The sequence below is a fragment of the Phascolarctos cinereus genome, unplaced genomic scaffold, assembly GCF_003287225.1.
Source record: "Phascolarctos cinereus isolate Bilbo 61053 unplaced genomic scaffold, phaCin_HiC Scaffold_7;HRSCAF=346, whole genome shotgun sequence".
NCBI lineage: Eukaryota > Metazoa > Chordata > Mammalia > Diprotodontia > Phascolarctidae > Phascolarctos > Phascolarctos cinereus.
This window is the reverse complement of record NW_027556180.1, coordinates 46,975,521-46,999,345: the sequence shown is the minus strand read 5'-3', so window position 1 is coordinate 46,999,345 and position 23,825 is coordinate 46,975,521. Positions and strand designations below refer to the sequence as shown.

General features: G+C 39.7%; 1 protein-coding gene across 1 annotated transcript in view; it reads right to left on the bottom strand.

Moving 5' to 3' along the window:
• The window catches only part of LOC110203323 (ceruloplasmin-like), a 52,083-nt gene extending 30,058 nt beyond the window's left edge, over window positions 1-22,025 (bottom strand). Inside the window, exons 1-6 of the mRNA XM_078147655.1 lie at window positions 21,868-22,025; window positions 20,203-20,453; window positions 16,015-16,227; window positions 12,282-12,455; window positions 10,355-10,609; window positions 3,883-4,051 (exon numbers count right to left, since the gene is read on the bottom strand). Coding sequence (XP_078003781.1) covers window positions 3,883-4,051; window positions 10,355-10,609; window positions 12,282-12,455; window positions 16,015-16,227; window positions 20,203-20,453; window positions 21,868-22,025 — 1,220 coding nt within the window. The remainder of the gene's footprint in view (window positions 1-3,882; window positions 4,052-10,354; window positions 10,610-12,281; window positions 12,456-16,014; window positions 16,228-20,202; window positions 20,454-21,867) is intronic.
• Between the last annotated feature and the right edge of the window lie 1,800 nt (window positions 22,026-23,825).

The following is a 23,825-nucleotide window of genomic DNA, read 5'->3' as shown; positions in this document are numbered from 1 at the left end:
GGAAACACCAAAAATTCCAAACCCCTCCTCCACCCAACTGAAAACAACAGCGCAGAAAAAGTCTGAAACTTTGGGACAGACCCTTCCTCCCAACCCCGTCCCCCTCCCACCTCCAGGAACTGATATCAACATTAACATAAAGTTTTAAATCAAGAAATAAGGTGGAAAAATGAGCAAACAACAACAAAAAGGACTTGACCATAAAAATCTGCTATGGTGACAGGGAAAGTCAAGACACAAACTCAAAAGAAGAAAATGAACTCAAAACATCTATAAGCAAAGCTTCCAAGAGAAATGTGAATTGGACACAACCCCAACAAGAATTCCTAAAAGAGCTAAAAAATGATTTTCAAAATCAAATTGAGTGGTAGAGAAAAAAAAAGGTAAAGAAATCAAAGCAAAGGAAAATAATTTTGAAAAGACAATTAACTATTTGATAAAAGATGCACAAAAATACTGAATAATATAACAAACACCTATCCCATGAAATTTTAAATTCAGAAGAATTAAGAATAACAGATGCTTGTCTTAACCAATAAGAATTATAAGAAAAATCCACCAAAATGTATAATTTCAGTAATGTGCATTTTATAATAATATTATAGGAGGGGGAGGGGAAAGAAGCTGAATCTCTCATTTGTATTATTATACTTGACCATATTTCATAATTATATGTGATCATATCTTCTCCTCTACTAAATTGAGACCTCTTGTTGAGGTCTCACATCTAAAAGCTCACATCTAAAAGCAGATCTGTGACATATTTATCTTTGTATCTCCCAATTCCCTTGCATGTGGCTTTATATGAAGTGGGTACTTAATAAATGTTAGTTGAATTAAATAAATTGTTCATATTTTAATATTCTTAGCTCTTGAGTTTTGAGCCCAAGAACAAGAAATAATTGACATATTTAGTTGAGATATTGAAATTGCATTGATATTGAAATAATTTATAGATTTAATGCTCTTTACTAAAGATAGGCTCAATATTCTTTACTAAATACTTAAACATTTTTAGTGTAAAGGAAAGACAATTTGATTCCATCCTTCCAGCTCAGTTGATACAGTCACAAGATATAGCCATATATGAGGAGGTAATGAAGCATTAACTTTCATGAAGTACAAACGCCTTTCTGATTGAGCCAGGGAAAAGAACAATGTGATTGATTGAGTCTAAGTCAGGAATCAGTAGTAGTGAAGTGTAACTTCTACAAAGAGTTGGAGAGAAGAGGGAATATCTCTCTCTCTCTCTCTCTCTCTCTCTCTCTCTCTCTCTCTCTCTCTCTCTCTTTCTCTCTCTCTCTCTCTCTCTCTCTCTCTCTCTCTCTCTCTCTCTTCTCTCTCTCTCTCTCTCCCTGTTTCTGTCTCTGTCTCTCTCTTTTTTCCACCCCCCTGCCACTTCTACCATTGGCGTGTTGAATATAGCAATGACCTACCTAAAAAAGACAACCCTTGAAGCAGTTTGAGAATTCCTTCAGTTTGAGAAAGTTTGAGACATAATAGAGAGAACAAAGAAACACACTCCAGACAGATATGGGTACAGAATGGCAGTCACTCAAAAGAGGAAGCAGCTTAGGAGAAGGGAACTCCTGGTAGTAGAAAAGAGGACCAAAAGCTGTTAGGAGCAGACCATGGGAAATTAACCAAACAATTTGCTTAGCAGAGATCCCACACCCAAGGCAAACTGCATGAGACTTCTGTAAAGACAGCAAGGACTTCTAGGGCTTGATATTTAAGTGGTTGTGAATTACCTATTCCACAAACACATATTGCCTCACTCCTGTTATACTCTGTTCCCACTTCTCCTGCATACACTGTATTTTGGGGAGAGCACACTCTAGGTTTATGTTGGTAACATTTTGTAGATAAAGTCTTTACTGGGCCAGTTCTGTGTGCTGAACAGAGTGCCAGGCTTGGAGTTAGGAAGACTCATCTTTGTGAGCTCAAACCTGGCCTCAGAGAGTTGCTAGCTGTGTGACCCTGGAGAAGTCATATAATCCTGTTTGCCTCAGTTCCTTATCTGCAAAATGAGCTGGAGAAGGAAATGGCAAACCACTCCATATCTTTGCCAAGAAAACTCAAAAGGGGTCACAAAGAGTGGAATATGACTGAAATGACTGAGTAGCAACAGCATCTTTGCTATGTTACCTTTGTAAATGTTTTTGATAAGAGCTAATTTTGGCTACTGGCTGATTGTTAGTAGGAAATACGCTGGTGGGGGCTTATCCATGAGAATTACCCCAAGAACCTATGAATGCAGTAGCCTCCCTCTGGGGATTCAACCCTGTGAGTCTAAGTACAAGTTGAGGAGGTAGTCCGGAGGGCATGGTACATTAGAATGCTGACTTTTCCTAAGAATGTTATCCACTGAGGCAGCAGACAGAGTCTAAATTACTGTCATCTTGAAATTAATATGAGTACTTATAAAGCCAACTTAAACTTTCAGAACTTTGAAGCCACTAAATATCATCTTACTCCAGGTTGAGTTCAGAAACTAATTCAGCTTTACACACTTATTACTTGTGTGATCAAGGACAAGCCATTTCATCTTCTTCAGACTCAGCTTCCTTATCTGCAAAATGGGGGTAATAATAGCACTTGCTTCCCAGGGTTGTTATGAGGATGAAATGAGATATTTGTAAAATGCTTTGTGAATCATAAAGTACTATGTAAATTCTAGATGATGGCGATGATGATTATAACAGAGAATCTCAAAGTTGAAAAGGAGTTCAGAGGCCATTTAGGACAACCCCTACTTGTTCAGGAACGCTTTCTATACCCACAATTGGTCATTCAGAGGTTTTGTTTCAAGGTCTTTAGAGAGGAGACCCACCTCTCTTCTGTGGCAGCATGCTCTACTCTTGAATTACTTTAAATTGATAAGAAGCTTTTCCTTACATTGAGCCAAAATCTGCCTCTCTACCATTTCCACCTATAGCTCTCAATTCTGACCAAAATTGACAAGACTGGTTTCTGCTCCATATGGCAGCCCTTCGAATACACAAATATAGATTGCAATGATGTATACGTTAAGCTTACTGCCTTTTTACTCTAGAACTTGGAGTACTTACTTTTAGCTCTCGGGGCCTCATCACCCTGGAACATCTCTCTGCCATGTTGGCCCTACCAGTGAGCTCCTGACAGGGCCTCCATTTTGGAAATGGATCCAGGCCAGCCATATTAATATCCCTCCCAATTGGGCTTCTGCTTCTCTGACCTTTGCTACCATGTTCCTGTGTGGGTATCTATTGCTTTTCATCTCCCTTTTCTGTCTTGTCTTCTCCCACTAGAGTGTAAACTCCTTGGGAACAGGGGCTGTCTTTTTGTTTGTTTTTGTTTTGTTTTTGTTGTTTTTTGGCTTGTATTGATGTCCTCAGTATTTAGTACAGTGCTTGGCATGCATGCAGTAAAAGCTTAATAAATGCTTACTGCCTGCCTTCTTGTCTGCCTCCTCTGCTAAACATCCCCATTTTCTTAAACCAAGTCTTATATGGCATGTTCTCTGGGCCCCTGACCATTCTGATCATCCCCATTTGTCCATAGTATGGTTTATTGATGGCCTTTCTCAAACATGGCACCCCAATTCAGCAGAATACTACAGACATAACTTGGCAAGGGCAGAGTACAACAGAAAAATCATCTCTCTAACTTGGACGTGAGCATTCTTTGGGCAATCTAGATAGGATTAGTTTCTTTTTGACTGCTATGTTACACTCACTCTGAGCTGACAATCTTCTAAAAGCCCCAGCTTTGACTCACAAAAACTAGTGTTTATGCCTCCCCGTCTTATACTTAGAAAATAGCCATATTTTAGGATCATTAAATGTCATCACTTCATTCATGTTTACAATTTTATGTAAGTATTTTGAACAGAGTCCTTACCTCCCAGGAGCTGTTAAGTTTTTCCCTGTATAATAGTTAATGCCAGATGGTGCATAATTCCAAAACACTTCCTCAGCAGCAATGTAGTAGTGCTTAACACTTGTCCCATTAACATTATCATTTGAGCGCTTTTCACAATCACTTATCTTGAAATAGGCTTTCATGCCAGCTGAAAAACAGAAAATTCTGATGGTTCATTTCATTAAGACAACAAAAGCATATTTTCAAAGATTTCTCATTTTTTGCTCCTCTTTGCTTTTGAGAAATTTTGGGAACCAGTGTTTTGTTTTGTTTTGTTTTTGTTTTTTTTGGCTGCTACATGTAAATATATCGAAAACAACTGATATTAAACTTTTTTTTCTCTCAACTTTTGCCTCAATGATTCCACTACTGGGCATCTATAGTTTCCAAGAAGGTCAATGACAGAAACAAAAGTTTCATGTATAGGAAAATATTTACAGCAGTATTTTTGTAGTAGCAAAGAACTGGAAATTAGATTAATTTCTTTAGTTAATCAACTTTATCTAAGTTGTAATTTTCAGTTAGATTATTTTTAAAAAGATGCATAATATTGCACCCAGAAGGTAGTTGGAATGGGGGATGGGAGTCAAAGTTTTAGTCTGGATTCCACCACTTATTACATGCCTTGGAGCAGGTCCCTTAACCTTATTGAGCTTTGGTTTTCTCATTTGCAAAAGATTAGCCTATCTATGAGGTCCTTTACCTGCCTCTTCTGTTAAGCATCTCTGTATTCTTAAATCAATCCTAATATGGCACATTCTGAAGTTCTGTGATTTTACTGAATATAAAAGAACCACTTAAAGTTCTAAGAAGATATTGGAGAGGTCATAAGGTAACTTATCTTTTCAATCTCCCTATCAAAGTCAGAAATAGAAATACCAAAAAGGAAGAAAAACTACCAGAAATCCTTAAATTAAGAATTTAAAAAAAAACCCTCAAAGAAATGAGCAAACAAAAGAGTTTCCAAAATGAAAAATAAAAATGTGTACCCTGAGTTAAGAACTCCCAACTTACACAGTGTGATTTGAGGTTCCATTTATACAGAAGTGCCTCTGTCATGAGATAGAAATTCCTATTCATGGTCATTAATGGTTAGACAACAAAGGTAATGGAAAAATATAATGGGTTAAAAAAAGCTGGGGCAAACATTCCAGAAGAAAAAAAAAAGAAACACCAGCAAAAGTAGAATTTTCCTAATATGTAGCAAAATAGATCATAAGTACAACAATGGAATCAAATTAAGAAATTAAACATTTAAATTAGATAAAATTATCTGCTAGCAGATTAAACACAAGACATAGAAGGTATTAATTAGAATAGTTCCTAGGATCAATTTCAGGAGTTTAGTACAAGCTGACTACCCTCTATGTGAAGAGGCGAGGACTTCCTGGTAAACTCGTCAAATTGATAAGGGAATTCCCTAATCAACTGCTTTTACAAAAAGAAAAATACACCAGCAGGATAGATTATATTCTAGAGAATTAGAAAAAAGGCATAAGATAGACTATATTTTCATAACACCAAGATTTTTAAAAATTAGAGAAAAGATTTCTTATTCAATACCAATTATTAAGAATATTGAATAGCAACAAGATACACAGCTCACCCATTTTACAATGAATTTAAAAAGAATCAGTAATCTAAGTACAAAACTCATTAAAATTTTGAAGAAAAGAGATGCTATACCTGTTGCAATTGCAGAGATGACAAAAATTGATATGTACTTAAAGGATAAAAGAGAAGGATTTGAGTATATGAAAACAGAGATCCTCCCCACCTTGCTTGAGCACGTGCTCTCTCTAGCCTGCGCACACACACACACACACACAGACACACACACACACACACACACACTATAATTTAGAACAATGCATACAGAATAAAAATTTTAAAAACAAATTGCGGAGAAAAATTTATAAATATTTTTGTTAGAAATCTGTTCTAATAGGGTATATATATGTATATGTATAGCCACATATTATCTTACATAACTGATTCAGATTTATGAAAAGAAGATTCATTCTTCGGTAGCTAGCTGATCAAAAGATATGAACAGATTGTTCCCTAAGGAAGGGACACGATCAATAATCATTTGCAAAATGCTCAAACTCTTTAATGAGATAATCTCAGATTAAAACAACTCTTGAGACCATACCTTTTACCTATTGAATTATTATGGTGGCTAAAATAATAAAATTCAATATCTTCCTGAAGGTAGAAAAATAAACCACTATGTACATTGACAATGGAGATACAAGTCGGAGTGATCTTTTTGGAAGACAATATGGCATCACACAATGAGCCACAAAACTATTTTACAATGTTCCCTGATGATCCTGCTACCATTATCCCCTCTGGCTGATATTAACAGAGGAAAAAGAAATTATCTGTACAACAGGATAACAGCACAGCATCATTTATAATAATAAAAAAATTGATATAATCCACATGTCCAGTAATTAGAGAATGGCTGAAAAATGAGGCATATAGAAGGAATGGAATATTATTGCTTAAGAAGAAATGATGAAAAGGAATATTATGAAGATGATTTATGAGAAAGAATAGACTTAAGATCCTTTCTGGATCATTGTCTTGTTCTGGTGGAGGGGCTTTCATAGTTCAGTGAAACTATGAGCTGTGCCATGCAAGGTTACCCAAGATGGACAGGTGATAGTGGAGAGTTCTGACAAAAGGTGATCCACTGGGGAAGGAAATGGCAAACCACTTGGGTATCTTTGCCAAGAAAACCTCATGGACAGTATTAAAATGATAAAAGAGATGACATAGGAAGATATGCCCCTGAGATCGGAAGATGCCCAATATGCTACTGGGGAAAAGCAGAGGACAGCAACAAGTAGGTCTAATACTAATAAAGCATCTGGGCCAAAGCCAAAAGGAAATTCAGCTGTAGATGTGTTTGGTGACGAAAAGAAAGTCGGAGGCAATAAAGATCAGTATTACGTAGAGACTTGGAATGTAAGAGCTATAAACCAAAGTAAGCTGAATGTAGTCAAGCTGGAGATGGAAAGATTAAATATCGACATCATGGGTGTCAGTGAATGTCAATGGATGTAAATGGGTGAATGTAATTCAGTTGATAATTAGATATACCACTGTGGGCAAGAATCCCTCAGAAGAAATGGGATAGCCCACATAGTTGATAAAAGAGTGAAAAAAGGCAGTCCTGGGGTATAATCTCAAAAAGGATTGAATGATATTTGTTCGAATCCAAGACAAACCATTCAACATTACGGTAATATGAATCTATGCTCCAACCACTAAGGCTGAAGAGGCCAAAGTTGATCAGTTCTATGAAGACCTACCACATCTTCTAGAAATAACACCAAAAAATGTCATTTATCATAAGGGATTGGAATGCTAAAGTAGGAAATCAAAAGATTACTGGAATAACAGACAACTTTGACTTTGGAGTACAAAATAAAGAAGGGTAGAGACTAATAGAGTTTTGTCAAGATCACTAGCTAGTCATAGCAAATACTCTTTCAACAACCCAAAAGGCAGCTCGGACTTGGCCAGATAGTCAATATCAAAATCAGTTTGATTATATACTTTGCAGCCAAAGATGGAGAAACTCTTATACAGCCAGTTAAAACAAGACCTGGAGTTGACTGTGGCTCAGATTATGAGCTTCTCTTTGCAAAATTCAGACTTAAATTGAAGAAAGTAGGGAAAACCATCAGACCATATAGGTATGACCTGAATAATATCCTTTATGAATATGAAGTGGAAGCAATGAACAGATTTAAGGGATTAGACATGGTAGCTACAGTCCCTGAAGAGCTATGGACAGAGGTTTACAATATTGTACAGGAGGCAGCAACAAAAACATCTCAAAGAAAAAGAAGAGCAAGGCTCAGATTCTGAAAATCTAGCCAATCGCTCACTAATGTTCAGATTCCTTAAGAGTCTGGCCAGTATGGTGGATGTTTTAATAAACCTTGTCTTTAGCAGAAAGAAGGCCTGGGTTGAATTCTTTCAGACAGGACCCATGTGTTGTGATTTTGGGGTCTCAGCACCCCTAAATCCCTAAACCTCACCATTTTGTTGGCCCGTATGGGGAAACTGCCTAACCCCAAGTTTTCCTACAGCCAAGACCGAAAGGTATGTAAGCCTCCGCTCCTTCTTTCTTGCCCTGCAGTTGGGGTCCCTCTCCGAGCACCTAGGAAGGCTTGGAGGTGCTTTTTGGGCAGACAGTCATGAGGCTTTCTTACGTTCAGCCTGCTACTCTCAGGCTCTCAGTCCACTGGTTCAGTTCAAGGACATGGACCTGGGTACACCTTCTGCAGCGTAGAGGATACCCTGTCTGGAAGTGTATGCCCAATTCTGTCAATTCTCTCAGTGCTAGGAAACTGGGAAAACTGCAGGTGCTTTTTTGTTCTCTGAGGCTTACTTACTCCCTTCCCTCTAAAGTCCTGGATCCTCCTTCATGTAAGTCACAGGGAAAAGTTAGAGCAGCTAAAAACTTCTTGGCAGATTCTGGAGGTTATTAAGGAGTTTTGAAACACCTCCTTACAACCCTGGCCACTCCTTTCCCTTGAGCCAAGAGAGTATCTCTGTTAACCCCTTTTGTAGGAGAAGAGAGTTTCACCCTTCCCCCTCTACCTTCCAATTAGCCCTCTCCCACCTGGGGAAAGGAAAGAGGGGGGAGGGGCAGCAGCTACAGTGTGGGCCCCCCTGGCAATGGCCTAGGGCCCTAGGGCAACTTTTGCCTGGAAACATTACCCAGGATCAGCACATCCTGCTCCAGGTAAAGAAGCTGGCCTCTGAACTTGGGGAAGCATGTTCTTTTAAAGTTTCAGTTTCAACTGTTAATGATGAGATGTTGATTCTTTGTGTAAAGTAATTTAGAAATATGTTTAACAAAATTGAAGTCACCTGATTGGTAATGGGTTCTTTTCAAGTTGGTGAACTTTTTGTGTCAGTCATGTCAAGCAACTTTTCATAATTTGGTTACCGCTAAAATAATTTGGCTATTGTTGGTTATTGTTTTAAAGTGCAAACTTGCCAAAAAGCTTGTTTGGGTTTTGCCTTGCTGAGAATTTTCGAGTATATAGAAATAATCTCTAACAATTATCTTTTTAGACCAGGACAAATTTAAATTTGAGATGTAAATCCTGGAAAAGTTTCTCCTAAGTTGTGATTAGTGAAACTTGCTGTTGAGGTAAAAGCTCATAGGATTTTATTTTGAGTTGTCTGATGGATCATAATAATCCATCAATAATCAATAATCCACCATCTGAGAGAAATGCCACAAGCTACTCAGAGAGAATGTGATACTGCTGGAAAGTCAGCACTGGGAAAAGCTCAGAGGACAATTTTAGCCTCAGTCTAAGATGGGATCCTCCTGGCTCAGTTTCCCTATTATGTTCCTTTGAAAAGGAATGTTACCCACCTGGCTATTCCTGAGTCTGGCTATAAGGTGGATTTGATACTGTGTGGTTGGAAAACTGAATTATCTGAATCTGAAAGGAGCTAAGGATGTTTTATCCTGTATCTGAGCCCTCCACTCTTTTCTGTCAGATTTGTGTCTTCCAAACTACAGGCCATTCACCTACAATTGATAGCAAACGGCGGGTACCAGACAATGTCGCCCATCGTTCCCTGGATGCAGCCTGTGCTCAGTCACAGTCAACCTCCTCTTTGGGATCCCCTCAAGGCAAGGACAGCTCTATCCCCCTTGCCAACACAAAGCAGTTTCAGAAGCCAAGACCTTCGCCCCATACCCCAAAAGAATTTGGGTCCCATTTGTTTGAGGGGGGGGGGGGAATGATGGAGTTTGGATCTGGACCCCAGAAAGGGGACATAGGGTCATGAAGAGTCAGACATGACTGAACAAAAATAAAAGCAATTATCTAAAGAACATTCAAGATAAAAGAATAATGGTGGGGTGGCAACTTAACTTGTCCCTGGACACATTCTATCTGAACTTCATGAAACGGTGAGAAGAATGAGATAATTAGAGGAAACAAATCCAGAGAAATCCTCAGAAAAAAAATGATGGGACACATAGAAACAGACAGGGTATTTTTGAAGTCATACAGCTATGTCCCGATCAGTACAGAGAACAAATCCCAAGAAGTGGTCAATTTTAAAAATTCCTGTAGCATTTTTCCATTGACTGGCATAAAGACCTTATTTTATATAATTGTAACTTTGAATTGTGCAAATTAGAAGATGTGTGACCACTTCACAGAATTCATTATTCCCAATAATCGGGACTTAGTTGTATGTATGTGTATATGTGTGTGCACACATGCGCGTGTGCGCATGCACACACACACACACACACACACACACATACACATATCCACAACAATAGAAGTTTACAGTTTCCTATGCAATTTTTTTAAACCTTTATGTGAAACTCTGAGTGTTTGCTTTGGTTGATATATGTTGTATTATAATTTTTGAAAAAGTGATAACTTCTTACCATCCACATGCTTGTTAACTTGACAGCTGAGTAACCATTCCCCAACACTTTTTGCCACCATGCGAGCATCAAGCATTGAAGCGGCAAAAACTCTGAAAGTATCCACTCTGTGACGCAGATAGAGCAGGGTCTGTCCATGAACAAAGATGGAATGTCTATCATCCAGACCACCTATTCCAAAAAAATGCCAGTGCACTTTGTCTTCCACACACATGGTGATGATTGGCATGTTTCCATACATGAACCCATTCATTGCTAGTGGGGAAAAATAAACATTCACACATATCATTATGGTAAATATCACAGGAGCCATGACAGAGAGAGAGAGAGGTGGAGGATGGGAGGGACAGAGGGATGATGGAATATCAAGGGGATGGAATGAGGGCTACACAAAGCAAAACGTACTTAGCTTTCATGTGCCTAGGTCTCTAGTTTCTGCTCTTCCCAAATTAGGGTTCCAAGAAAAAGTGAGGCCCACAGACATTGAGAAAAAAACCAAGAAGATGGAAGAGGAGAAGGGAAAAGATATAAAGGGGATTAAGAGGACAAAAACGCATTGAGAGGTGAGTGAAAAAAATATGAAGGGATGGGTTGGGGAGAAGAAAGCAAGAAAGGAAAGAAAGAGAAGGGGAAAAAAAGGGGAAAGAGAAACAGGAATTGGAAGGTTCTTAAGAGAGAGGTGATTAAGATGTTCAGAGAAAAAACTCTCCAGGAAGATATTTGTGGGAGGCTTAATTTTGGTGAAATGTTTCGGTCGCATTAGAATACACTGCATTTTTCCTCATATGTTTTGATAACTCGAAGTCATAGGATTTTAGAATTTGATCTTGGAAGTGATCTTAGAGCAAGGACATGCTAGTGAATTTTTAACAATTGTCTCTCCAGAAAAAAAAATGTACCCACAACACACTAAGTTTAATCTGATTATTAACATCTTCTCCATCACTTTCTTAAATCTTTTGTTGTTGTTCAGTCATGTCTGATTCTTTGTGACCCCATTTGGGGTTTTCTTGGCAAAGATTCCAGAGTGGTTTGACATTGCCTTCTCCAGCTCATTTTGCAGATGAGGAAGCTGAGACCAACAGGGTGAAGTGACTTGTCCAAGGTCACACAGCTAGAAAAGTGTCTGAGGCTGGATTTGAACTCAAGAAGATGAGTCTTCCTGACTCCAGGCCCTATGCTCTATGCACTATGGCGCCATCTAGCTGCCCTTCTTCACTTCCCAATTTGTAGCGTCTGCTGATTTCTAAAGTATCAATGCCCACAACAAAAATTTTACAATCTGCCTGGGAGCTGGTACAAGCTGGCTTGGGCACTTCCTTGACATAGAGGTCAACTAGTCTGAACTCCCATTTTACAGATGAGGAAACAGCAGTCTAGGGAAGCCTGAGTAATTTGCTTTAAGTCACACAGGGGACTGGAATTTGAACTCCCTGGCTGAGCTTTTGCTTGACTTCTTGAGCCAGGTCCTCCTGACTCCCGGATCAGTGCTCTATCCACTATGCCACCTAGCTGCCCCTTAATAGCTGTTTTTTTTTTTATTGAATTATGCAGCCAAAGGGAAGTTGGTAATTGAAGTTACCAAACCAACAAACAATGAAAAATCCTTCCTTCTCTCACACTTTACCTGTGGGATCCTTTCTAATTCATTTAAGTTCTTGGGGACCTGGTTTCCTCATCTATAAAATGGATTGGATGAGATAACCTCTGAGGTCCCTCCTAGTTCTAAATCTATGATTCTATGAAAACTTTGCTTCTTTCTTATGTAACCCAAACCCCAAAGTCTATTGACATTGGACTCTCTCCACATTGGCAGAGATCATTGGCATTGGGGAGAACAGGAGAGAAGAGGGGAGAAGTCTCTTGGGTTCTTCTGGCTTCCGGATTTGAGAGAGTAGATGGGTGATGCCAACGTCACTTCACTTACAATACATTTTGTTGCTCTCTGTGAAGTCTGGATCAGTTTTATTAACCTTGTCAGGTTCATAACAATAGGTGTTGATATTTTCATCCAGATACCAGCTCTTATTTTCATCTACTACGTTAAACAGTACAACAAATGAGCGATCAGTATTTTTTTCAGTCTCCCCAATCAGGCTCCCTGCAATAAAAAATAACAAATTATTTAGTTTTCATGTGGGATGTTTAGCATTAATATAATGTAGTTCCTTATTTTTTTAATTAAAAATAATTTTTAATTGCAGTTGTGGCAAATTGAAAAGTGCAGTGTGAAGCTTGGGAATTATATGTCTTTATACAGATACACCCCACTTAAGAAAATCACTCTTTCAGGTAGTCTACTTGTATTTGCCCAAACCCTCTCCAAATCAGCTGCTATTTGAGAGCCCTTGTTAGCTCATATATATAACATATATATTTACATGTGTGTATTTGTATAACATATATTTATACATTTATATGTATTATATGTATGTATATGCATGTATGCATGTGTATGTATATGTGTATATGTGTATATGTGTGTATATATATAAAATTTGTGGAATAAAGCAAGCATTTCCATTCTTTCACAACCATTACACCTGTTTCTCTTTATCTTCTCTGTACCATTGGATGTCCCAATGGATGTCCCCATTACATGCTTTTACTACAGCTGACACCCTGCCTCATCTGTACTCTATGGTCTGTACCATCAGTTCTGCTCTTATCAATGCCCTCAAAACGCTTGCCCCTTATCTTTCTGTCCTATCTGCTTTGATGGGTCACCTCCACCATTTGTTTTCTACAGACCTACAACTAGACCCTAGAAATCAAGGAAAAAGGCAAAAGACACAAAGTCACAGAGATCCCAATGTAAACCATGGTTTCCTCACTCTAGACAAATTACTGTACTTCCTAATTTAAGAAGAAATTCCAAGCCATCCATAAAGAGCTGCCCATTTTTCCTTTTCTCCACTTCAAAATATCTCTGGATTTGTACTCATCTCATGCTTCCCTTCTATTACAGTGAAAGAGGTGTCCATCCTCATTTAATGGCTACCATCTTAACTAATGTTTTCAATCACACCCTTTCCTGCTTCTTCTTGAACTATCAGCATCCCCATTGCACGCTAACACGCTAAATTTTCAATTTGCCATATTCTCCTTTCTCTAGATTTTCAAACCTCTTCAAATCTCTCCTGATGCTATAGAGTAGCTACATTTCTGTTTTTCTCATATTACTCACTTCCAAATGTATCTTACCTAAGTGTGATTTGTACCCACTGCCCCCATTTTCTTACTACTCATATACTACTTAATCTTCTTCAGTCACACCTCCATTCTCCCAAAGCTCACCAATGGATCAATGACCAAATCTACTGTTCTTTTCTAAGTCCTCAGTCCTTAGTTTCTAGGTAGTGTTTGATACTACTGATCACACCTTTCTCAAAACTCTTTGCCCCATTCACCTCCGTTTTGCTGTGCTTTCCCCTGTATCTTCAATGGGGGCTCTTACTTACCAAAAGGCATTCCTCAAAGCTCATTCCTTACCATTCTCTTCTTTCTTTATGTGGTCTCCCTCAAAGAACTCATTTACTTTTGTAGCTTCTATTTTCATCTTTATACAAATACTTCTCATAGTCATGTCCATACCCATGTAACAATAATAACAATGATGATAACAATTATCCACTTTCTTCTCACATTCTTCTTAACCCATTACAATTTGGCTTCCAACTTTATCATTCTGCTGAAATTGCTCCCTCCAAAGTTACTAATCATCTCATAGTTGCCAATTCCAGTGGCCTTTTCTCAGTCCTCATTCTCTTTGACCTCTCTGCAGCCTTTGACACTATTGATCACTCTCTCTTCCTTGGTATTCTTTTCTCTGTTGGTTTCTGGGGCACTACTCTCTTCTAGTTCTCCTCCTGCTTATCTGACCACTCCTTCTCTTTCTTTTTTGCTGGATCCTTCCCCAGAGTGTAGGTTTGCCTCCGGGTTCTGTTCTTCTCCTTCTATATCACTTCACTTGGTGATGTCATCAGCTCCTATAGATTTAATTACCATCTCTATGCTAACAATTCTTAAATCTACCTGTCCTGTCCCAAACTTTCTGCTGGCCTCCAATTTTTCATCTCTAACTGCTTTTATGACATCTTGAATGTCCAGTAGACATCTCAAATGCAATACATCCAAAATGGAACTCATTATCTTTCCCCTTAAACTCTCTCCCAACCCCTGCCCCTTGCCAAACCTTCCCTGTTACTGTAGAGAGCAATGCCATTCTCCTAGTCCCTCAAGCTAGCAACCTGGGAATCATCCTGGACTCCTCACTATCTCTGATCCCCCCAAATAAATGTGTTGCCAAGGCCTGTCAATATCACCTTTGCAACATCTCTTATATAAGCCCCCTTCTGTCCTCTGATATTGCCACCTTGAGTGCAGGCCCTTATCACCTCGTGTCTAAATTACTGTAATAGCCTGCTGGTAGGTCTGCCTGCCTCAAATCTCTCTCCACTCCAATCCAGCTTCCTTTCAACAAAGTATAGGTTCAGTCATGTCACACACACACACACACACACACACACACACACACACACACCCCACCCCACAACTGCCACTGAATAAACTCCAGTGGCTTCCTATTGCCTCTATTAGCAAATAAAAAATTCTTTGTTTGGCACTCAAAGCCCTTCACAACCTAGGCTCCTCCTACCTTTCCAGTCTCCTCTTACGTTACTTCCTGACATGGTCCACTGGCACTGGCCTCCTGGCTATTCCATGAACAAGATACTTCATCTCTTAGCTCTACCCAGCTCCATCTCTGGCTATCTCCCATGCCTGGAATGTTCTCCTTCCCCCGCTCTAACTACTGACCTCCTGGGCTTCTTTTAAGTCCCATCTAAAATCCTACCTTCTACAGGAAGCCTTCCCTAACCACTGTTAATTCCACTGCCTTCCCCTTCTTGATCAAGATGCCTATTGATCATTTTCATTTCACTGCTCTCAATTAATTTGCTCTCAGTTAGTGCCCTCAGTAATCAGCCAGCCTTTATTAAGCATATATTGTGGGCCAGGCACTGCACTAGGCATTGGGATACAAAAAAGAGACTGGTAGGAGCGGAAGGCCTTTTCTACAACTACACCAAACCTTATTTGCCTATCCTTCTCCCTTCGCTGGTCCTCATTCAATCCATCAAGTTTGAGCTGAGCACATGTAGGCAGCATGATTTTAAGTAGAGGGAAGGAGCTGAGGAAGTCTGGATGGCCTGAGGGGTGTTTGGGAAACAGAAAGATATCCAGTGTGGTTAAAGCTTAGGGTAGGTGAAAGAGAGCTCTGAGAAGCCTGGACCTTATCTAGGGAGTCTCAAAGTGTGATCCACGTGCCCCTAGGAGACCCCAAGATCCATTCAGGGGTCTGCAACGTCAAAACTATTTTCATAATAACTCCAAGATATTTTAATTTCTAATATGGTAAATATTGGCATGTATCACTCACATTAACAAAAACTCTTGGGGTCCTCAAAATTTTTTAAGTGTAAAGGAGTCCTGAGACTAAAATTTTGAGAACCACTGAACCTTGAGTGCCAGGAATATATCGTAAAAATGATATTAAATGGACAGCTTTTATGATATTATAGATTATTCTTCTTTTTAAAGCAGCCTACATGTCATCGGATTGTATTTTTATCGTTTGAGATTTTAAGAGAATGTTTTACCTTTCCTACATGTTATCAGGGGTCCCACAAGCCCAGAGGCTACATCCTTCATGGTATCGAAGTGTGAGTGGTAAATTCTGGTCACACAATTATGGTCTCCGTCCGCAGGCCCTTGCTCTGGTGTTATGGACCACCTGTAAGTATAGTTCTGTCCAGGTGGCACTCCATCGTCTTTCTTCTGTGCCCCAGAGGTATTGTCAGGATACAGAGCACCTAGGAGGCATCCAAGACACGGCATTGATTGAAAGCCCTCATTTGAAGGAGAGTCAAACTTTCTCTATTGAGCCTTGGTATATGGAGACTTAGACTTATTAAGGAAAAGTAACTTTTATGATTTACTTTCTTTCCAAGATTGCTCTGAAGCACTCTGAGCTGGAAGGCTATTTAGTTCAGCTTTCTTATTTTATAAAGGAAGAAAGTGAGGCTGAGAGAGGTGGCGCCACAGCGTGGCAAAGGTCACTCAATTAATGAACAGGCATTTATAAAGTTCCTACTGTGTGGAGCATGGTGCTAGGTGCTGGGATTACAAAACCAAAGCTTTAACAGTTTTCACCTTCAAAAAGCTTCATTCTCCTAGGGGAAACAACATATACATTTATTTAAGTAAGCACAAAATATACCCCAAGTAAATACAAAATACCATATTTTTGTGTGGGTAGAGACACTAGGTGGTATGGTAGCAGTGTTGGTAGAGATAAGGAATGGCCTCATGCAGGAGGTGATGGTTGAACTGAGGTGGGCATTCTAAGAGAAGGTAATATGACTCATACATTTCACTGCACTATCTCCACCTTCACTTTGGTCTTAGATGAAGTAGTAGCACTTCTCCTCACCAAGGCATATCCATAGATCCTTGGTCCAAACCCTTCTCTACTTCTTCAGCAAAATGACCCTACCATCATCCTCTCTCTCCCTCCCTTTCTCTCTTTCTCTCTCTGTCTCTCACAAGAAGTCTTTTCAATATGGCTTCCAGCCTCATTATCCAATTGAAATCATCTTCTCCAAAGTTACCAATAACCTCTTAACTGCCAATTCTAATGACCTTTTCTCAATTCTGTTTCTCTTTGACCACACTGCAGCATCAGATATTATTGACCATCTTTCTTTTCTGCAGACTTTCTTCTCTAAGTTTTTAACACGGTGCTTTCTCTTCGTCCTCCTTCTATCTGCCCAACTGCCCCTTCTCAATTTCCTTTGCTGGTTCATTAATCATATAGAAAACTATTACCTGAAGGCATCCCCAAAGTCTCTGTCCTGGATCCCTTTCTTTTTTTCTCTCTATACTATCTCACTTGGTGACCTCATCAGTTTCTATATATTTAATTATCATCTTTATGCAAGTGAGACAAATAAGGCAGCCAGGTGACACAGTAGATAGTGCACCCATCCTGAAGTCAGGAAGATTTGAGTTCAAATTTGCCCTCAGACACTTGTTAGCTGTGTGATCCTAGACAAGTTACTTAACCTCTATTTGCCTCAGTTCCTCATCTGCAAAGTGGGGGCACACTGGAGTAGAAAATGGCAAGCCACTCCAGTATCTTTGCCATGAAAACTTCATGGACTTTGTCCACGGGGTCATGTAGAGTCAGACACAACCAAATGACTGAAAACAACAACAGAGCAAATGATTCCCAACCCTAACCTCTTTCCTGAGCTCCAGGCTTGCATCTCTCACTTCCCCTTGGACCTCTCAAACTGGACGCCCCATAGACAACTCAAACACAACACGTCCAAAAAAGAACTCACCATCATTCTTCCCAAACCCTTCCACATTCTAAGCTTCCCTATCATTGGTTAGGGCACGACCATTTTCCATTAGAACTTCAGTGTCATCCTAGATTCCTCCATCTCACTCCCTTCACATACCCAATCCATTACCAACTCCTGTTTGAACCTTCACAATATCTCTCATCTAGGCTCCATCTTTGAACCACACAGCTACAGCCCTAGTTCAGGTCCTTATCCCCTGTTTCCTGGACTGCTGCCTTAAGCTTCTCCCTAATCCAATCCTCTACTCAGGTGCCAACCTGATTTTTAAACATTTTAAACCATGTTCACTATGCTTATTGTTCAGCGGCTCCTTCTTCTCTCCAGGACAGACACAAACTCCTCTGCTTGTCATTTGGGCTCCAGCCTGCCTCTCCAAATTATAACACTTTTATTCAGTCTATGTTCTGCGTAACTTACTTTTCTTCACACACAGCATTCCACTTTCCACCTTACTCTACAGGTTGTCCACTTGCTTGGAATGTACTTCAGTTTGTCAATAAGTCAGTTGGCCCCCAAGCATTTATTAAGCACTTACTGTGTACTAGTCACTGTGCTAAGCACAGTTATGAAGAAAGGGAAAAAAATAAAAATAAATTTAAAAAAATTTAAAAAAAAGAAAAGGAAAGGGAAAAAAAACCACAACCTAACAATCCCCACCCTCAAAGACCTCATTAGACATTAGATATGTGAGATTGTGTAAACAACCACGTATGTACAACATCTAGAGAGAGCAGATGGAACACAATCTGAAAGGGGAAGGCATTAGCAAGGAAGGCTTCATGCAGAAGGTGAGATTTGAACTAATTTTTGAGCAGAGCTAGGAAAACTAAAGTGTAGAGTTGAGGGGGAAGAGCATTCCAGGCTCGAGGGTCAGCATGTGCAAAGGCATGATGATGGGGCATGGGGGTGGTTGTATTTGAAGAACTGCAAACAGGCCAGTGTAGCTGCATCCTGGGGTTGGGGAGAGGGGTCCAAAGTATAAGGAGCCCTCTCCCCCATGGTTCCAACTGTACCGCTTGCTAGCCACTGACCATGGATAAGCCACTTAACTTTTTGGTGCCTCGGGAGAATTCCCAAGTGTTATCTGCAGAATCAAGGAGGGGCTGGTGAAGGGAGTTCCCATGGCTGGCATCTTCTAGAACTACATCAACATAATAAGAGCTGACACTTGTGTTATAAATATAATTGTAAGTAATATCAATAAAACTGACAGCTAAGACCTGCAAAGCTCTTTTTATTTACTTATTTATTTATTTATTTATTTGTTTGTTTGTTTGTTTATTTATTTATTCTTTTTATGCATTCTCGTTTCATCCTCACAACAATCATATGAGGTAGCTAGTTCAAGTAGCAGTATCCCCATCTTACAGGTAAGGAAACTGAGCCTCAGAGAAGGTCAGTGACTTATCCAAAATCACACAGCTGAGAAGCAGTGAAGCCAAAGTACAGACTTCAGTCTCCTGACTCCTAGCCCAGTACTGTCCCAATATATCACAGTACCTCTCATGCTACCCTTGTTTTTTAGGCAGATGTTTCCAAAGAACATCAATCATATCATCTTTCCTTCACAACTCAAAGAGTCCTGGATTTCAAGGCAGAGGACCTCAGTTAAAATTCTGTTTCTGCCACTTAAAACCCAGGTGCAGCAAATCTATCCATTCTCAAACCTTTCCTCTATGTTGCTGCTCAGATTATATGCCTCCAGTCCATACCTGACCACCCCACTTCCTTGCTCAAATAGCTCCTATCACTCCCTCTTATCTTTTTTTCCCTCCACTTTTCTTCCCTTGCTGCACAAAGACTTATTTGTTTGCTTTGCCTCCCTCTTCTTTCATTCGGGTCTGGTCTGCCAAGTCCAGCCATAAAAGTCTAAAGAAGGGACAAACCGGGAAAATGTTGCTGGCTTTTGCATTCTCTTAGGATATCTTTTTAAGAAGAACAGATCAATCTTAGTAAGACTAAGACTGTTTGTGGCTGAGACCTCACAGATGCCTCCCTTCTCCTCTTAGGCCGTGGTACTTCCCTACAAGTGTTAATAATCTCACATTTGTCATTACATGTAAGATCAGAAATTGAAATCGAAGGATCTGGAAGGTAAACATCAAAGGTCTCCAAAGAAAAGGTGGATTCCTAATTATGGCTAATCTATAGCCACCTTTCCTCAGTATTATGTTTAGTACTGTCTATAAACACTGAATACAATTTGATTGAAACTTATTAATTTTTGCTAAACTTACTAAATCACATCATAAATTTGTAGAATACTATCATTCCTTAGTCATTCTATGGCCAAACATATGCTCTCCTTTAAAATAAGATAGTGGTTGGAAAGGGAACTATTTTCACAGCTTTTAGTATACTGAAACAATTGTAATTTTTTTCTAATTATATTCAGTTTTGGAAGGGAATTGATTGTACCTTCATTTTCCTTAGTGTAAGTTGCTCCATGAGGATGCATAGTGTAGGGTCTTGAGGCAAAGTTTTTCATATGCACAACAATTACATCTCCAACCTCTCCCTTCAGAATAGGACCCACAAACCCCAGCCAGGATGGCTTTTCCACATGCCTTTGATAACTTTCATCCGTATATTGAACATACATGGCTTTCTTATATATTCGACCTATCCGCGTAGGGCCTCTTTCTAGATAGACATATGAATGAAGTTCGCTGTGGAGACAAAAAAACAACTCTATAACAGATTTTGACTGGAAAGAAAATGTTCAAATTGGTTGGAATAGGAAGTCAGGAGATTTGTAGCTTAAATGAGACCTAAATGGCCAAAGGAAGGAGATTTATGGTTTCAATGGCAAAATGCCAAACCTGGAAAGAATAAGATGAAATAAGATGGGAGAAAAGAAGATAGGAAGTAGGAATCCCAGACAGCTTTTTTGTTATGAGGCATGACGTAATTAATTCATGAAGCATCTTAGTTGTAAAGCCCTCCCCTGAGCTTTGTACTAAACCATGTCATCAAATTGCAAAAGCACTTTAAGAATTCTTTAGCCATTTGATGAATTATTATAAGGGTCATAGATTTAGAGCTGGAAGGGACCCAATAGGCTGTGGAAGGGACCCAAACAGGATTTGATCTCCTATCTTTCCGACTCCACGTTCAGTGCCTCCTCATGTTAGACATTAGCCCACGTCTATACAAGCAAATGGAATTAATTAATTAGTGAATTTGGGCCATCTAGACCCATAATTTGAATACATTGGAGCCCTTCTCCAAATATCTCCTCATTCTCTTGCTGAATCATCTGGAAAGATGAAAGAGAATAACATAAGTCTTATTATTCAGATTTTCCCATGTATATGAAAAAAAGAATTGCTTTTCAAACATTGCACGCCACTATGTGTCAAAGCACAGAATTACACAGAATTTCTGTTTGGAGGGCTTACAACTTAAGCATATGGGTAGATATAACTGGTACCATACGAAGCAGGGCTTCTTAACCTTTTCTGTAACATGGACCCCTTTGGCAGTCTGATAAAGGTGATAGATCCCTCCTCAAAATAATATGGAAGTCAGAGTTCAGTTTTAGGCTTTTAAAAAGCTTAAAGCTTTTAGCTTTAAGGAGAAATTGAGGTCCAGTGAGGGAAAGTGATTTGTCCATAGTCATACAGGTAACAAGTTGTCCTAGGCAGGATTTGAATCCAGGTTCTCTGAACCTAGAGCCAGTGTTCTTTCCACTACACTAGGATACCTGAGGAAATGAAGTTGGAGGGGCAGCTAGGTGGCACAGTGCATAGAGCACCGGCCCTGGAGTCAGGAGAACCTGCGTTCAAATCCATCCTCAGACACTTGACACTTGACTGGCTGTGTGACTTTGGGCAAGTCCCTTAACTCCATTGCCTAGCCAAAAGAAAAAAGAAATGAAATCAGAAAGGCTCTTGCATGTTAAATGTGCCTATGTATACATATGCATGCATATATAACATATACATGTCCATTCCTGACAATGAATTTGTTCTTAAAGAGTTATTCCAACAAAAGTCATCATCAGCATATGATCCGTAATAATTAACTACCAGCCCATTCTGTGGACGCTAACATTTTCAAGGAAAGTTGAACATTACTTACTTATCTTCTGAAATTAATTTTCCGTTGATTATGTTTTTACCAGTTGGAGCATAGTTCCAGGTCCCTTCCCTAATGCCAATGTAATAATGTCTTTCTCTTGCCCAGCCTGGAGAATTGGCAAAAATCAGAAAAAAGGTAAACAGCAAAACTCCTGTCATTTTTCAGCCTGGAGCCTTGAGAAACAAAATTGATGTAGGCCTGATCGCCTTCCTTTTATAGGTCAGAACTTCTTTGCTTTCCTGGGGTCCATTTACATGAAGTCAAGTTACATAAGAGCAGCTCTCCCTTCTTCACCTGCACAGATGCAAATCCCATTCAGTTGTATTTAGTACTTGTTGGCCAAATGCGACGTTGAGTAACCCAACTGAACATTGCACAATTATCCACTCGAGATTGCCAGTTCATAATCCAACCATTCTGGAGAGCAATTTGGAACTATGCCAAAAGAGCAAACCAACTGTATATACTCTTTGATATAGCAATACCACTGCTAGGTCTATATCCCAAAGACATCCCAAAAAAGGGAGGGGGGAAGGACCTATTTGTACTAAAATATTAATAGCAAGGGTAGCTAGGTGGTGTAGTGGCTAGACCACTGGCCCTGGAGTCAGGAGGACTTGAGTTCAAATCTGGTCTCAGACCAACCACTTGATACTTACTAGCTGTGTGACCCTGGGCAAGTCACTTCACCTCGATTGCCTTGACAAAAAAAAAAAAGGCTCACACTCTAATTGAAGCAAACAGCACATTCTTAGGTGGCATCTGCAGGTCAATGGAAGATGTACTAGTAGCAACAGGGAAGCTGGTGTAGTGTGGTGGAGGACCTTATGATGCACTAACAGGGTGGATGGCAAGGCCTGGTGGTCCTCCATCTTGTTAGAAGGGTACAACTGACTCCTTGTTCATCCTACTGGTATGAGCAGCCATATTGCTCTTCCTATGTGACTACGCTGATGGGATTTGGGTGGTCCAGACTGGAGGAGGAGGGAAAGGGAAGAAGGAGAAGCTGGTGACTATTCCTACCCGGGTTCCCCACAGGGAAAATGGTTAAAGGAGAAAGGAAAAGGAAAGAGAAATGTGGCTTTTCCTACCTGGACGCCTTGAAGGAGGTTTTTCAGCCTTATAATCTCATTACTCTCTTATACTACAAACTCCTTCACTGTCAAAGAGACCACTGTCCTCCCTGCCTTCACACCTTTACTGAAGCCATATTCTTAGCTGGTGATGTACTCTCGTCTCTTCTCAATCTATTACTATTCTATAAATCCAAGGCTGAACCCCAGTTCACTGGTGGAGGCTTCGCCGATTTTTTCAGACTCCCATCCTACAGCACCTTTGCCTATCATTCTTTGGCCACTCTAATGCTTTCAGGATCTGTGATTTAAGCCATCGGGAGACATACCTCACTACAGACAGATGCAGATCACTACCCTTTCTAACCCCTTAGTGGAAGATTTAAGGAAGTACTGCAATTCCCTCCAACCCCATCAAGCCCCTCCCCATTAGAATATAAGCTCCTTGAGGGTAGGAACTCATTCTTTGAATCCCTAGCATTTAACACAGGGTGTAGCACATAATAAGTGCGCAATAAATGCTAATTGATAATAATAATAATAATAGCTAGAACTTATACAGTGCTTTAAGGTTTGCAAAAACACTTTACAGATCTGGCAATGTTGTGGTCTTCAGGCTGGAGTCCAAAAGCTTTCTCCAGAGAAAGTTTAATGATCACAGGCTTCCAGAGTCCTAAAGAGATCTCAGTGGCCATCTCTTATAAATTCTTCATTTGAATAATAAAAGATGATTTTTAAATGATGCTTTAAGGCTAGAAAAAATACTTTGCATATACTTGGAACTGAGATCCAGAGAATTTAAGTTACTTGCCCAAAGTGAAAAAGGTGGAGTCAGGATTTAATCCCTGGGCTTTCTGCCTCCAAATCCAGGACTCATTTGGCTAC